Source organism: Biomphalaria glabrata, chromosome 6, assembly GCF_947242115.1.
Source record: "Biomphalaria glabrata chromosome 6, xgBioGlab47.1, whole genome shotgun sequence".
NCBI lineage: Eukaryota > Metazoa > Mollusca > Gastropoda > Planorbidae > Biomphalaria > Biomphalaria glabrata.
Window position 1 is genome coordinate 2,989,905 of NC_074716.1, and position 12,026 is coordinate 3,001,930.

At 35.3% G+C, this 12,026-nt stretch overlaps 1 protein-coding gene across 1 annotated transcript in view; it reads left to right on the plus strand.

The window, feature by feature from the left end:
- Window positions 1-2,292: 2,292 nt before the first annotated feature.
- The window catches only part of LOC106067760 (trafficking protein particle complex subunit 10-like), a 42,624-nt gene continuing 32,890 nt past the window's right edge, over window positions 2,293-12,026 (plus strand). Inside the window, exons 1-8 of the mRNA XM_056034078.1 lie at window positions 2,293-2,381; window positions 6,694-6,832; window positions 7,424-7,505; window positions 8,412-8,544; window positions 9,678-9,871; window positions 9,977-10,172; window positions 10,409-10,520; window positions 11,776-12,023. Coding sequence (XP_055890053.1) covers window positions 6,805-6,832; window positions 7,424-7,505; window positions 8,412-8,544; window positions 9,678-9,871; window positions 9,977-10,172; window positions 10,409-10,520; window positions 11,776-12,023 — 993 coding nt within the window. The 5' untranslated portion in view covers window positions 2,293-2,381; window positions 6,694-6,804. The remainder of the gene's footprint in view (window positions 2,382-6,693; window positions 6,833-7,423; window positions 7,506-8,411; window positions 8,545-9,677; window positions 9,872-9,976; window positions 10,173-10,408; window positions 10,521-11,775; window positions 12,024-12,026) is intronic.

The following is a 12,026-nucleotide window of genomic DNA, read 5'->3' on the forward strand; positions in this document are numbered from 1 at the left end:
TGATTCTCAGATCTGAACATACGCTTTCGGCAAAGGTAATGCTGGCTTCAGCGATGTCCTCTCGATTACTACTTAAAAATGTCTCTAATGTTTTTAGTTTGAGTGAGCAGTCTCGAATAGACAATCCTTGTTTTTGAAGGTAGAATTGCGCATCATTAATTTCAGTTAATACAGGAGCCCAAAATCCAAGTTAGGTGACAAAATTAAAAGACTGAACAGCAAGCAATAATCCACCTGCTTCAGATCTAGTCGATGAATTTTCATCTCTGCTAGTTAATGTCTCCAGAGTTTAAGCAGGCAATGAATAGTGACTTCTAGAATACGTTTTTGGACACCGTAGTTTTGATCTTTCATGACCGCAGCATTATCATAGCCTTGACCCCTGCAGTCCATTATGTCTATGTAAAATTTGGGAAGTTTGATCCAGCTTTAAGATGTCAGGTGTACTGTCAAAAATAATAGAGAAATATTTGGCTTGTTTTACTTGCTGTATGATTTGTTTTTTTTTTTAGATTGATCCCCCAATTTTGTAATAAGTTCATTTTGTATTTGTGAAGACATGTATGTATTCGGTCTGGAACAAAGGTTAGTTCGAAGCACATGCTCCCTCAAGAGAGGATCGTACTTTGATAGTAATTTTACTACCTCTCCAGGTTTTCGTCTCTTGTATAATCAAATCTTGGGCCTTGTTGTCAATACTGTTTCCTACTCTCAGGCAAACTACAAGTTCCCTCCAAGCAAGCGATGACTGAATGTGAGCTCTGATGGTCTCATGTTTTTCTATTTTCGGGGATAACCTCCACCACTCATTGAATCCATCTTTGGCCCCTTTACATTTAAGGAGGGAGAGTGCGGTACTTACGGCCTACGAGCGCTACAAAAGGGGCGACTCTAGGCTACCCACCACAATCTTAGTGCAACAGTGGAGAGAGAGGAACCGCATAAAAATGCGATCGTTCCTCCACATTGCGGCCAATTTGTCAAAATCATATGGGCTCTCTACTGATAGAATTCCTATTAGAAGTATTAATACTTGCCCTCCGTGGAGGAGATTTCCGGCCCCACAAAAAACATGCCCCTTATAGGGCAAGAGGGAGCCACTAAGAGGCGATTAACACCTGCCATACTCCAAAACTTGGCATCAGCTACACTAAAGTCCTACCCATCAGATGCCATTTTCTGCTATACCGATGGGTCGGTATTGAAGGACCCCGATAGATCTGGGTATGGGACCCTTATAGACTGCACAGACCGGACAGAACCAGAGATGCCGATTTCTCCGTCTGAGCTTAAAAGGTTTTGAGGCGCCATAGCCAGACTAGTCAGTCTTGAGCACTGTTCATCATTTTGTTTACGTTAGAGTATTACAATTAACTAGTTAGTTTAAAAAAAACTCGTATAAAACAAAGGTTAGCTTATTTTAAAAAATTGACATAATAATTATAGCTTTTATATAGCGCTACTTTCATGCTTATAGCATGCTCAGAGCGCTTTTGGTCCAATCTCATTTGTGGACCGGTGGGGTAAACACAAACACAGTAAACACAACTCTGCTCGAGTCGGGTGTCGAACCTCGAGCCCCCTTCTAGGTAACCAAGACAAGCCAAGTTCAAGCGTACTTAGCCTCTCGACCACGCTTCCCACATTACAATGGAATTATTTCCAAAATTAAACTATTAAGAATCATAAAGAAATGAATAAACTAAGACAATTGTTTAGAGCTAAAGTTTAGAAATATATTTGTAAACTCAATATCTAGATGAAACCAATGGACTAAACAATGAAGTAAAAAAGGTTGGCCTATCTTCTTCTTCTTCTTTATACTACAGAGCATTGATAAGTGTAGTAACAACATGTAACGTGTGTCCAAAATAAATCTAGTAAATTAGATTCAAACTGTTCTATAGCTTACATTGTATGGAAGAAATAGTCAAGGAGATTAAACAAAATAGCAACATGACTAGTTTATAAATCGTTAGTTTATGTTTAAAATACAGCAGTTTATGTTTGTTCGTATCCATACAATTAGTCGTTTTTACTGAAACGCTCAGGGAAATAGGAAATTAATACACAGTGGGGGAATTTTGGTGCCCCTCTCCACTTGGTGCCCTGTGCGGCCCGCACCACCCGCACATTGGTAGCTACGCCACTGCCTTTCTCTATATTGGGGGTCTAAAAAACAACTTCTAACTGTAGCGCACCACGGGTATCTGATCGTATATATATATATATAGGTTGTGACCATGGTTGTAACAGCGTACAGTTCTTTTTCGATTATTGTGTCCTTATAAGGTTGAAAGTACTAAAGTAACAAAATTCTGTTTACAGCCTGAGCTTCCGATTTCTCCACCTCAAAAATTTTGTTTTGATTTTTTTTCGATGTAAACATTTATTAGACTAGTTCTATTATATATTCTAGATTTTCTAGAGATCTAGATAAATAGAATCAAGATCTAGATCTACTAGAAAACAAAACAACGTTTGTCATGTCATCATTATCATTTCATTAATAAATTAATTAATGTCAATGATTTTAATAGAGTAATAGACAGTTGAGTTATTTGAGTTATGAGTTAAGTTAAGACAGTATTCAATTTCAGTCAGTTCAGTAACTACAGTAACTTACGTTTATCGAACAAGTTAAGCTCATTCGCCGACATTTTTTATGTTTGAATTTGTGTATCTCCGTAAAAATTAGACCTAGAAAAAAACTGATTATATCTATGAACTCCTCATCCATTTTTCTTAAAAAGTAGACATGTTTTATTCTATTACTACTCAAAGTTAAACTTATATTTGATGTTAAAGTGAGTCAGGTCGATGATTTCAAAAGCTTAAATTATCGAACACTTTTTTACCTTTATCTTATCTTATCGAAAATATTAAGAACTTATCGAACACATGAGAAGTATGGTGTTTTAAAAGTGTTATAATCTTAAAATTTTGTGAAAAGTATGGTGTTTCAAAAGTGTTATAATCTTTTTTTTTTTTCATTTACATCATTTTCTTTTTACGCCATGTCAAGACAGACAGATTTTAGTCATTTTCACATGGTCCACATCGAAGGAATCTATAATCTATCACTGATCAGCTCTGCTTAGAAACTGACGGTGCTAAGCCCAGTAACGCATTACCGTAGTAGGGCCTACTTATTTAGGTCTAAGCTAGTTTGAGACATAAGGCCATTAATAAATTAAATCCAGATATTATCTATTTGAGGGAGAGCCTAATAAGCTTTGGTAGCCAATAGATAATCCCGCCCTCCCCAAGTCATTGCAGGACACAACAGTTTACTTGGTTGACCTAAAAACAAAACATACGGTACGCGGCCCTACGTAACTAGCCGCCAATCTAGCACGCTCAGTGTATGTAACAGCCCAATAGTCAGTGCTAGATATTTTTCGATCTGGGCGGGGAAGGGGTGGGGGTGCTGAAAAGCTATGGTAGCTTGCGAGCTGTGTTACCAATAGATGTAGATAGATCCTCCCTCCCTAAACCACCTGGTTGACCAAAAAAAAACCCACCGTATTTTAGAGCACGCTTAGTATTTGTCACACACACACAAACAACATATATATATATATCTATCACGCCTAGTGTTTGTGACCTAATTAGCGGCTTGACTTTAGGTACTCGAATGATGGCTCCTCCCCCTTTCTCCTCAACATTGTTCTTACTACAACTTGAACAATGTTTTGGGGCTGCGTTGGTGGCCTGGTTTACACCTGTGTGTTGGGCTGTCACTGACCTTTTTTTTTTTTGTTGTGTGTTAGTCTGGTGGCTGCGTTTGGATTGAGTCTTGAAATTTACGTTGTTACTTTGCACTGTAAAAGTGTGAATGTTGGAGAGTGGAATTGCGTAAGAAGAAAGCGAGGGTTAGGGGGTGTAGGCAGAATAAGAGAGTGGTTAAATGTGTTATTGTTATTATTTTGAGTATTTGTGATGTTTCAAAGGAGTGTCTTTGTAGCGCATTATGAGCTTTATCATACTTTATGGTATATGGTACTTTATATATAATTTTTTTAGACCCTGCGCCACACGTCTAGATCGAGAAGCACAACTGACTATGTATTTGAGGCTGACGTCACATTTTAATGGTCGATCAATTATTGATGATTTCTTGATACAGTGTCTGGACTGTTTCTCTCCCCCCCCACCCCCTTTTTTTTTTAGCTACCAAAGACATTTTTATTTCAAAATACCATATCTATATTCTATACCTCCCCCTTAGCCCTTTCGTTTTATTAATATCTCTTCACATCAAGCACATGCGCTAGGTATTGGTTTATAAAACATAATTCAGAAGTTAATAGAATGGGGCATCTGAAAAAAAAAACACATCTGGATATATTCTAAATTCATTGTTCCTGGGTTATATTCTATATTCCTTTCACCTATGGTAGCACAACGATGATAATATCATCAAACTATATGTGTCATAAAATCAAGCTTTTAAAATGGATACAATTAGTGCATATCGATGTAAATCTATTTACTTAGAAAAATATAGCACATTTACGGTAAACCACAAATAGCTGATACAAATTGTAACACATGGGTAATTTATATATGTACTTTGCATTACATTATTTTTAAAAATAACAATTAAAAATATATAATTTAAATATTTTGTGTTCTTTGGGTTATATCCCTTTGATGTTTATTTTTAACATTAAAATGGCGTTCGATATCTTACGAAGCTGAGATTGCGTATATAAAAACTGCTATTATCGAATACCCCCTTTTTAAACCTCAATTTTCATGTTTAGGTAGCAAAGGACACTTTAAAGAAAATTGTTGCAAATATTTCTCAGCCTAATTAGAAGTGTATTATATAGGTTTTGTTGAGCTGAACATCATTGGCATTAAAAAATACCCTTAACCCGAGACTCACTTCACTCTTCCCAAGAGGTCAAAAAAAAGTGAAATTTTTATACCAATATTACCAATGCACTTTGAATATAAGTAAAAAAATTATCCTCGGGTGAAAATGAAACTAAATATAACTAAACTATAAAGAAATGGACGATGCACAATAGGAATGGACTAGTTTCGTCATAATCATCGAAATAAAGGAGAATTTTAAAAATACAATGGGGTGTTCAATAAGTACCTTAAAACCAAGGTGTTCGATAGATGTAAGTTACTCTAGATCTATTACTATTAGAGTATAAACTTACTATAGACCTATAGTTAGTATAGTCATAGTCTATTATATAGTCTATGAAGACTATTATTTTTTTTTATACTCTATACTCTATAGATAATAGACTATACTATAGTCTTGCTTAGTTACTAAGTTAGTTATTAGTTACTATTACTAGTCTATAAAAAAAATAGTCTATTAGATATTGAGTAGCAATTTAGCAAACTTAAGTGTCTTAAGTTAAATATTGAAATAAGTAGGGTCAGTAGGGAGGTGAAATAAAAAAAAACTTCTTTGATAACATAATTTTTTGTTAGTACATCATTAAAATACTTTTAACTGAACTTTCCATTGATGTATAAATTCATGGTATAAATTATGACTATCTGAATCTGATACTATGTTTAACAGTTAGAAAGTTATGATTTTTTTTTGTGTGGCGTTTTGAGTTAACTTTGGTCATTGATTGACATGGAACAAGTAAGATGAGAGCTTGCTTGTCGCTGGCTAGCTAGAAAAGACACAACCCTAGGTCAAAAGTTAAAAAGTTGGAATTGAGTTTCATAGATGATATATCTACTTATTAAATAAGAAATTTAAATCTAGATCTAGTATTAGTAGTAAATTTCTAGCTCACAAAGCTGATATCATTTATATTTATGAACTTTACTTGTTTAGAATGTAAATATTGAAGGAATTAAACAAATTATCGGGTCTTGAGCTTCAAGAAATATCAGAGACGTGTGGATAAAATGGGGGCGTTGTTATGGCAGAAAATAAAATATTTAAAAAGTGGTATCAAAATCGTCTGGAAAAAATTTTTTTTCAAATGCACTTTCAAATTTGTGCGTACATGTTTAGTACACTAAAACTATTAACAAACTGTCCATGGCCATTATTTTCTTTGTTAAATGGCATTTTCCATTTTGTAAGCACCATGTAAGACGTACAGCAATAAAACTTTGGTAGATTTATGGCCAGGCATGATATCTATTATGAAAAAAAAAAACAAAAACCTTTGTTCTCTATCCTAACTTCTGTATTGGTGAAAAACAAAATAGGGATATTTTCATTATTAGTAAAAATAACGTAATTAACTTTTAAAAAAATCTTCATTTCGCATTAATTAGGCCATTGTTTTAAGTAATTGATAACACAACTTTCAAACTTCTTTCATTTCATTCAAAAGTGTAATGAATTTCCAAGTGCGGCTTATGTAAAAAAAAACATCTAAAACTCGATCTCTAAATTATCTGTTGTATTTTCTTCCGCACTTCCTTGCTAAAATAAGTTAACTGTAACTACTAAACTAGTGTAACTAAGTAACTATTAAACTTATCATAAGTCTTAGTCTAATGAACTAGTAGATTCTAGATCTAGACTATATCTATCTAGATTCAATTTAGACTACTAACTACTAAACTAGTCTAGACCTCTAGATTAGATCTCAATCTAGTCCTAGACTCTAGTCTAGATATAGATAAATTGACTAGATGCCTATAACTTTAAACTAAGTTTAAATTTATTTTAATATTCTATTTCTCTAGATCATGTAATCACACTAAGATCTAAATGCTAGAGAGCCTATGCTTCTAATGATTAAAAGTTAATGACCAATCATGAAGATGATGTAAATGAGAATATCAAAGATTTGAAAGATGAATGAAGCAAAGCCAATTGTTACTTGTAAGTTTAAGTTTGTTTTGTTTCGTTACACATGTTTTAGATGTTCCTTTAGTTCACACTTGAAGATTATTACATCCGAGCCCAAACCTCCCGCAGGACAGTGGGGAATGGCGGCAGGCAGGGTTTGAACCCAGCACCATCCAACAACATAGCACATCCCACACAACAAAGCTGCTTGGTCATGCAATATGCATGCTTGACTGTTGTCCAGTGTCTCTATGGTTTTGGGTTCATACCTTGCCCACTGCCATCCCCATCCTGCTGGAGGTTTGGAGATATAGTTAACAATAATGTGTAGAATAATGTAGAACGACTAATGCTAATTATAAATTAATATCTCATTACTGACTATATTCAGAGTTTTCATACTTAAATATTTAGCACCTCAACTGTCCATAGATCTGTAGATGATTTCTTAATTTTTTACCAATACTTCTAGACCATTTCTTTTAACAGAACATAAACTTGTTGATCTATGTTCTGTTAGCAAGACACAAAAAAAAACTACATAGAATAGTGCATAATACTAGTCTTGTCTGAAGATGTATCTGTAAATTGTAAGGTATAAAGCATTGTGCTATTTATGCATAGGTCATGGAAACAAAGCGCTGTTTTCGTCTTTGAACCAGCTCGTCTCGCAGGGGTTACCTAAAGAATCCTGTGAATGGAGGAGGTAAGAGAAAAGAATTGTTCAAACTTTTTATTTTTTCACCTGTTCTATAGGTGTCTCCAGTTTGTCTTTATCTAGGGGCGCATTTCTTATTCCATATGCTAGGACAAATTTGTGCAAGTGCTCCTTCCCTTGTGCCATTAGAGAATGGAATTGTTTGCCTGAATCAGCCAGGAGAACCAACAACTTAGAGTTTAACTCTTTCTCTCCTAACTGACGATACCAGCATTGATTCCACCAGAATGTGGTAAATAATTACAGAGAGAAAGAGTTGAGTCACTGATTGACCAGATAGAGTCATGAAATTTGTAGGACATTATTATCTTCTCTTTTGAAGTAATGTCTCTAGTTTATATTATTATCCTGTTTTAATCATCCGAAAGCCAATGAAATATTCTAGTTTTATTTGGGTTATTATTCTAGATTAGACTACCCCCCCCCCTTTATTTTTACAAGGTTCAATTTCAGTGGGGCTGTCTTCCAGGGCCAAATGATTCAGCATCTACAAACTTTAAGTAAAATGATAATCTACTTACCATTCAAAATCATTTGATTTAAGTAACGTTGGTCTTACTGAAATTCGTATAAAGGTCTGGGCGGCGGGCTTCAGAATAGAAAACTGTTTCAAAAGCATGACCTGCAAGTCACCTTGTTTTGTTTGTTAGAATTAGCTTTGCAGAAAATTGCATTTTTAACTGTCTTAAATAGGTAAGCAAGCATTTTCGTAGTCTGGGCACTTATGTATCCACTCATTTATAATCTAATAGAAATCCCGTGGTAACCAAACATTTTCGAATCTAGATTCCCTGGTAATTGGGTCTGGTTTTGTCGAAATGTATTTTGTCTAAGTTTTTACTTTTGCTTTAGTAACACTACTGTATAACGCATTGGTATATGTTTTAAATGTAGGTCATATGGTCGGCCACCAAGGGCAGTCAACCTTGACGCTAGTTTTGTGCCTTATGATGCTGACATTTTGCCAGATGAAGAGGAGAAAACTCTAGTCAGCCGACCCTATTTTCACATTTATTGGACAGACTGCGTAAGTATCATAACTGGAAAATGTTAGTAGTATTAAATACATAGATATATATTTAGACATACAATGAAAAAAAAAGTGTAAAGTTAACCCTTTCAAACCTTGTGATCTTAGGGGAAATAATGTAGAGGTCATTTATTTCTTTGGCTGATGCTTACCAGGCTTTCATGTGGCAAGCACAACGGCCAACAGCTTTTACTTTCCCCAATTATTGTCAGGGGACAATTTGAGTTGTGTGGACTCATGGGTGTCTTCAAAATTTCTTTGTTAAAGCTTCTTTTTTAATTCATTGTAACTTTTTTATTACAAAGCTTATATCAACTCACGCTGTCTGTATGGTAAAAAGTTTGTACACCTTTTTTCTCCCACACCCTATCTCAGATAAAGCTGAAATTTTGCACAATTATTTCTTTTACACCTTACAACACAGGAATCAATTTAAAAATTTTTTTTTACCAATATGTTAATTAACTATTGGTAATTAATTATTTTGTTTGGTATCTTAAACAAGGGAAAGAAATCATACTTGGCAGACATGATGGTATATGTTGAACTTTTTTTATGCATTAAAAAAAAACGATCATGTAAACATTCACCAAGATACCCCCCTTCTTCTCTCCCCCTTTCCCAACTGGTCCCTGTTACGTTCCTTTCTAAGATGAGACTCTTTGAACAGTACATTAACACTAAAACAACAACGTCATCGTTTAGAACTCATTTAATTATCATGAACATTAAAACACTATTTCGTTTCTATTTCTCCATTTTTTGGTTTTCCTCTCCTTTCAACACGCATTCGCACCGTTTCACATTTACACTAACGTGCGCACGTAACAGTCCCGACAAGTGATAGGATGATAGCGCCTGGAGAAAGCTAAACAAAAACAATGGGTACAAATCACAGAGATTGATTATGTCTAGGTCGATCATGTATACAATTACACGACTGATCCAAACTAATGGATACAATTACACTTAATATAAGCTTTTTTTTCAAAAGTTTTTTAAAAATGTTTTTCTTGTTTTTATTTATTATTAATATAGTCAAGCTTTTTTTTTAGTTATAGTTGCTCTTGTTAATAAAAAAATATTTTTTTGGTGTAAATTTTGAATCTTATCTGTACACTCAATGCCAGGATCTAGACACTTACAAACAAAGTGTACGCGATGATATCAACGAATGGCTAGGTGCACTCCGAACCCGAAACATTCCTGATTGGCTGATTGTGGTTGTCACCAATGAGGAGAGCAAAGTCAAGGCTAAACTTTTAGCAAGAACATCGGTCATCGATAAAGTCAAAAGCGATTTTTGCAGCAAATACCCAGAGAGGTCTGTCGATTTTAGTTAGATTATTAAAACACTCTTTTTTTTAAAACAGACTCTAATTTTGAAGGAAGAATAACGAAATCACTCACCTAGAGAATCTTATTTCAGGTGTATTACGCTTATTGAGCCCAACAAGCTTGATTCTAAATCATCGGAATCCTGGTCACAACTTTTTCAAAGGCTACGCAGCTTACTACTTCAGGCTTTTAACAGACACTTGAATAAGTATGAGGAAAATATGCGAAGTCGTCGAGAGAAACGTAACGAACCAGGGTGGAACTATTTTTCTTATTTCATTTGCCAGGTATCCTCCCTCCTTAGTATAATTTTATAGACATGTCTTTTCTGTGTTTATTTTATGAAATAATCTTGGTTTAAAAATTACTTTTATTTTGTTAAAAAAAGAAAAAAAAAGAACACATGAAGTCAATTTCATGAAGTATTGTATTAGTGATTGTGAAGTTCTAAGACATTGTTTGAATACATATATGTATAAGGAATTGTGAAGTTCTAAGACATTTTTTGAATGCATATTCATAGGAAGAGCTGGCCTTCATGCTGGAGATGCTGGGACTTAAAGAAGACGCCTTGATACAGTACGATGAGCTGGATGCAACATTTGATCAGTTCATAGAGAACTTCGCCAACGGAGGTAACGTGAATAAAACTATGTTAAACTTAGTTATTTATGTAATTTTAGCTAAGACTTTAATGGCAGAACTTGTCAACGTAAAACAATGAATTTATTGTTCATTCACATTGACTTAGAAAACTTTAGAATTCATGTGTATAACTTGTGTAAAAGAATCAGTTTTCTTTGTTATTTTCTAAACTAAAACATATATGGCTCCTTTTGTCTCAAAAGGCAATGGATGCGCCCAAATGAGTCACTGGTTTTGGCTTAATCTTGAGACGGGGCAGAATATAACCCATAACTGTTGTCTCCCGTGTTGTTTTAGCCGCTTTGCAGCAGCACCAGAGTTTCCTCTCCGGGGCGCATTCCTGGGCCTTGGATAAAGGGGTCATGGGTGGCCCATGCGTCATGATCACTCTCTCGACCTTGCTGGTGTGATCCAAGGAACGCATCGCATTACATTTGGTGCCAACTCAGTTGCAGAAGCTGCCGGAGGGAATTTCATAGCTGATACTCCCAACGCCTAAGGGGCTTCACTCCTGAGTACCACTACCTTACGGTACTGAGGCTTCAGGAGACAACTAAAACATAATTGATATGCAATAAGGTCTAGTTTCCAAAAGGAAGAGATGCATGAGAGGAGTGTTTGCTGTGGGGGTAGATCTGGGTTGTTTTTTTAATTTTAGAGTTAACTCTTCTGTTTGAAATAAAAATTAAAACAGCAGAAGTTTATATTGTCTGGTATATTGGGTATATTCTTGGTTTGTACTTTTTAGAGCCTGCAGGTTTTACTGTTCATTTTTCAAGGTGTTGCTTAGCGTTGTGTAAAACTATAGACTTTCTAGTTGCGCCATTGATGCTTGTGTCCTGAATCCTATCAACTTTTAGGGCTTGATAAAATGTTAGTACTGTAGTTTAGTTATAGCATGATTTTGAGTTGGTAAAGATTGTCAGACTTATGATTGTGAGCACATAATAGGAGCAAAGATTTCCAAAACTAGAAAAAGCAATCTTGAAAATACAGAAAATTAATATTATATATATTAATATATTAATGCGTTTTTACATGAAACATTATACGTTTCGAATGTTCCTTCAGAAATGAAGATTATTACATCCTAGGCCAAACCTCCTGCAAGACGATTGCAAGACTATCGGGGATAGAGGCCTTCAGGGTTCAGGTCAGGGTCATCATGACAACAGTCCTAAGGGCATACCATACAACTTGGCAGCTATTACCTTATATAAATTATGCATTACCTCTATTGTACAGATACTGTGAAATGGCTGACACACCTGATGAAGCCTTGTACCTGTTGGGCTGGAGTCTCTCTGTCGAAAGCCCTTGACCTAGAGCTGAGGGAAGAGGTGAAGCAGAACAACGCCAGTCTTCTGGAGTTCCGTAACTATCTGTTCTCTAGGCAGGCAGCTCTGTTGTTCCAGATGGGTCGAACCTGGGAGGTGGCAATGAGAGCCATGGATTACCTGTACAACACTGTTGTTGAGATGAAGGCTCTAGAGGTT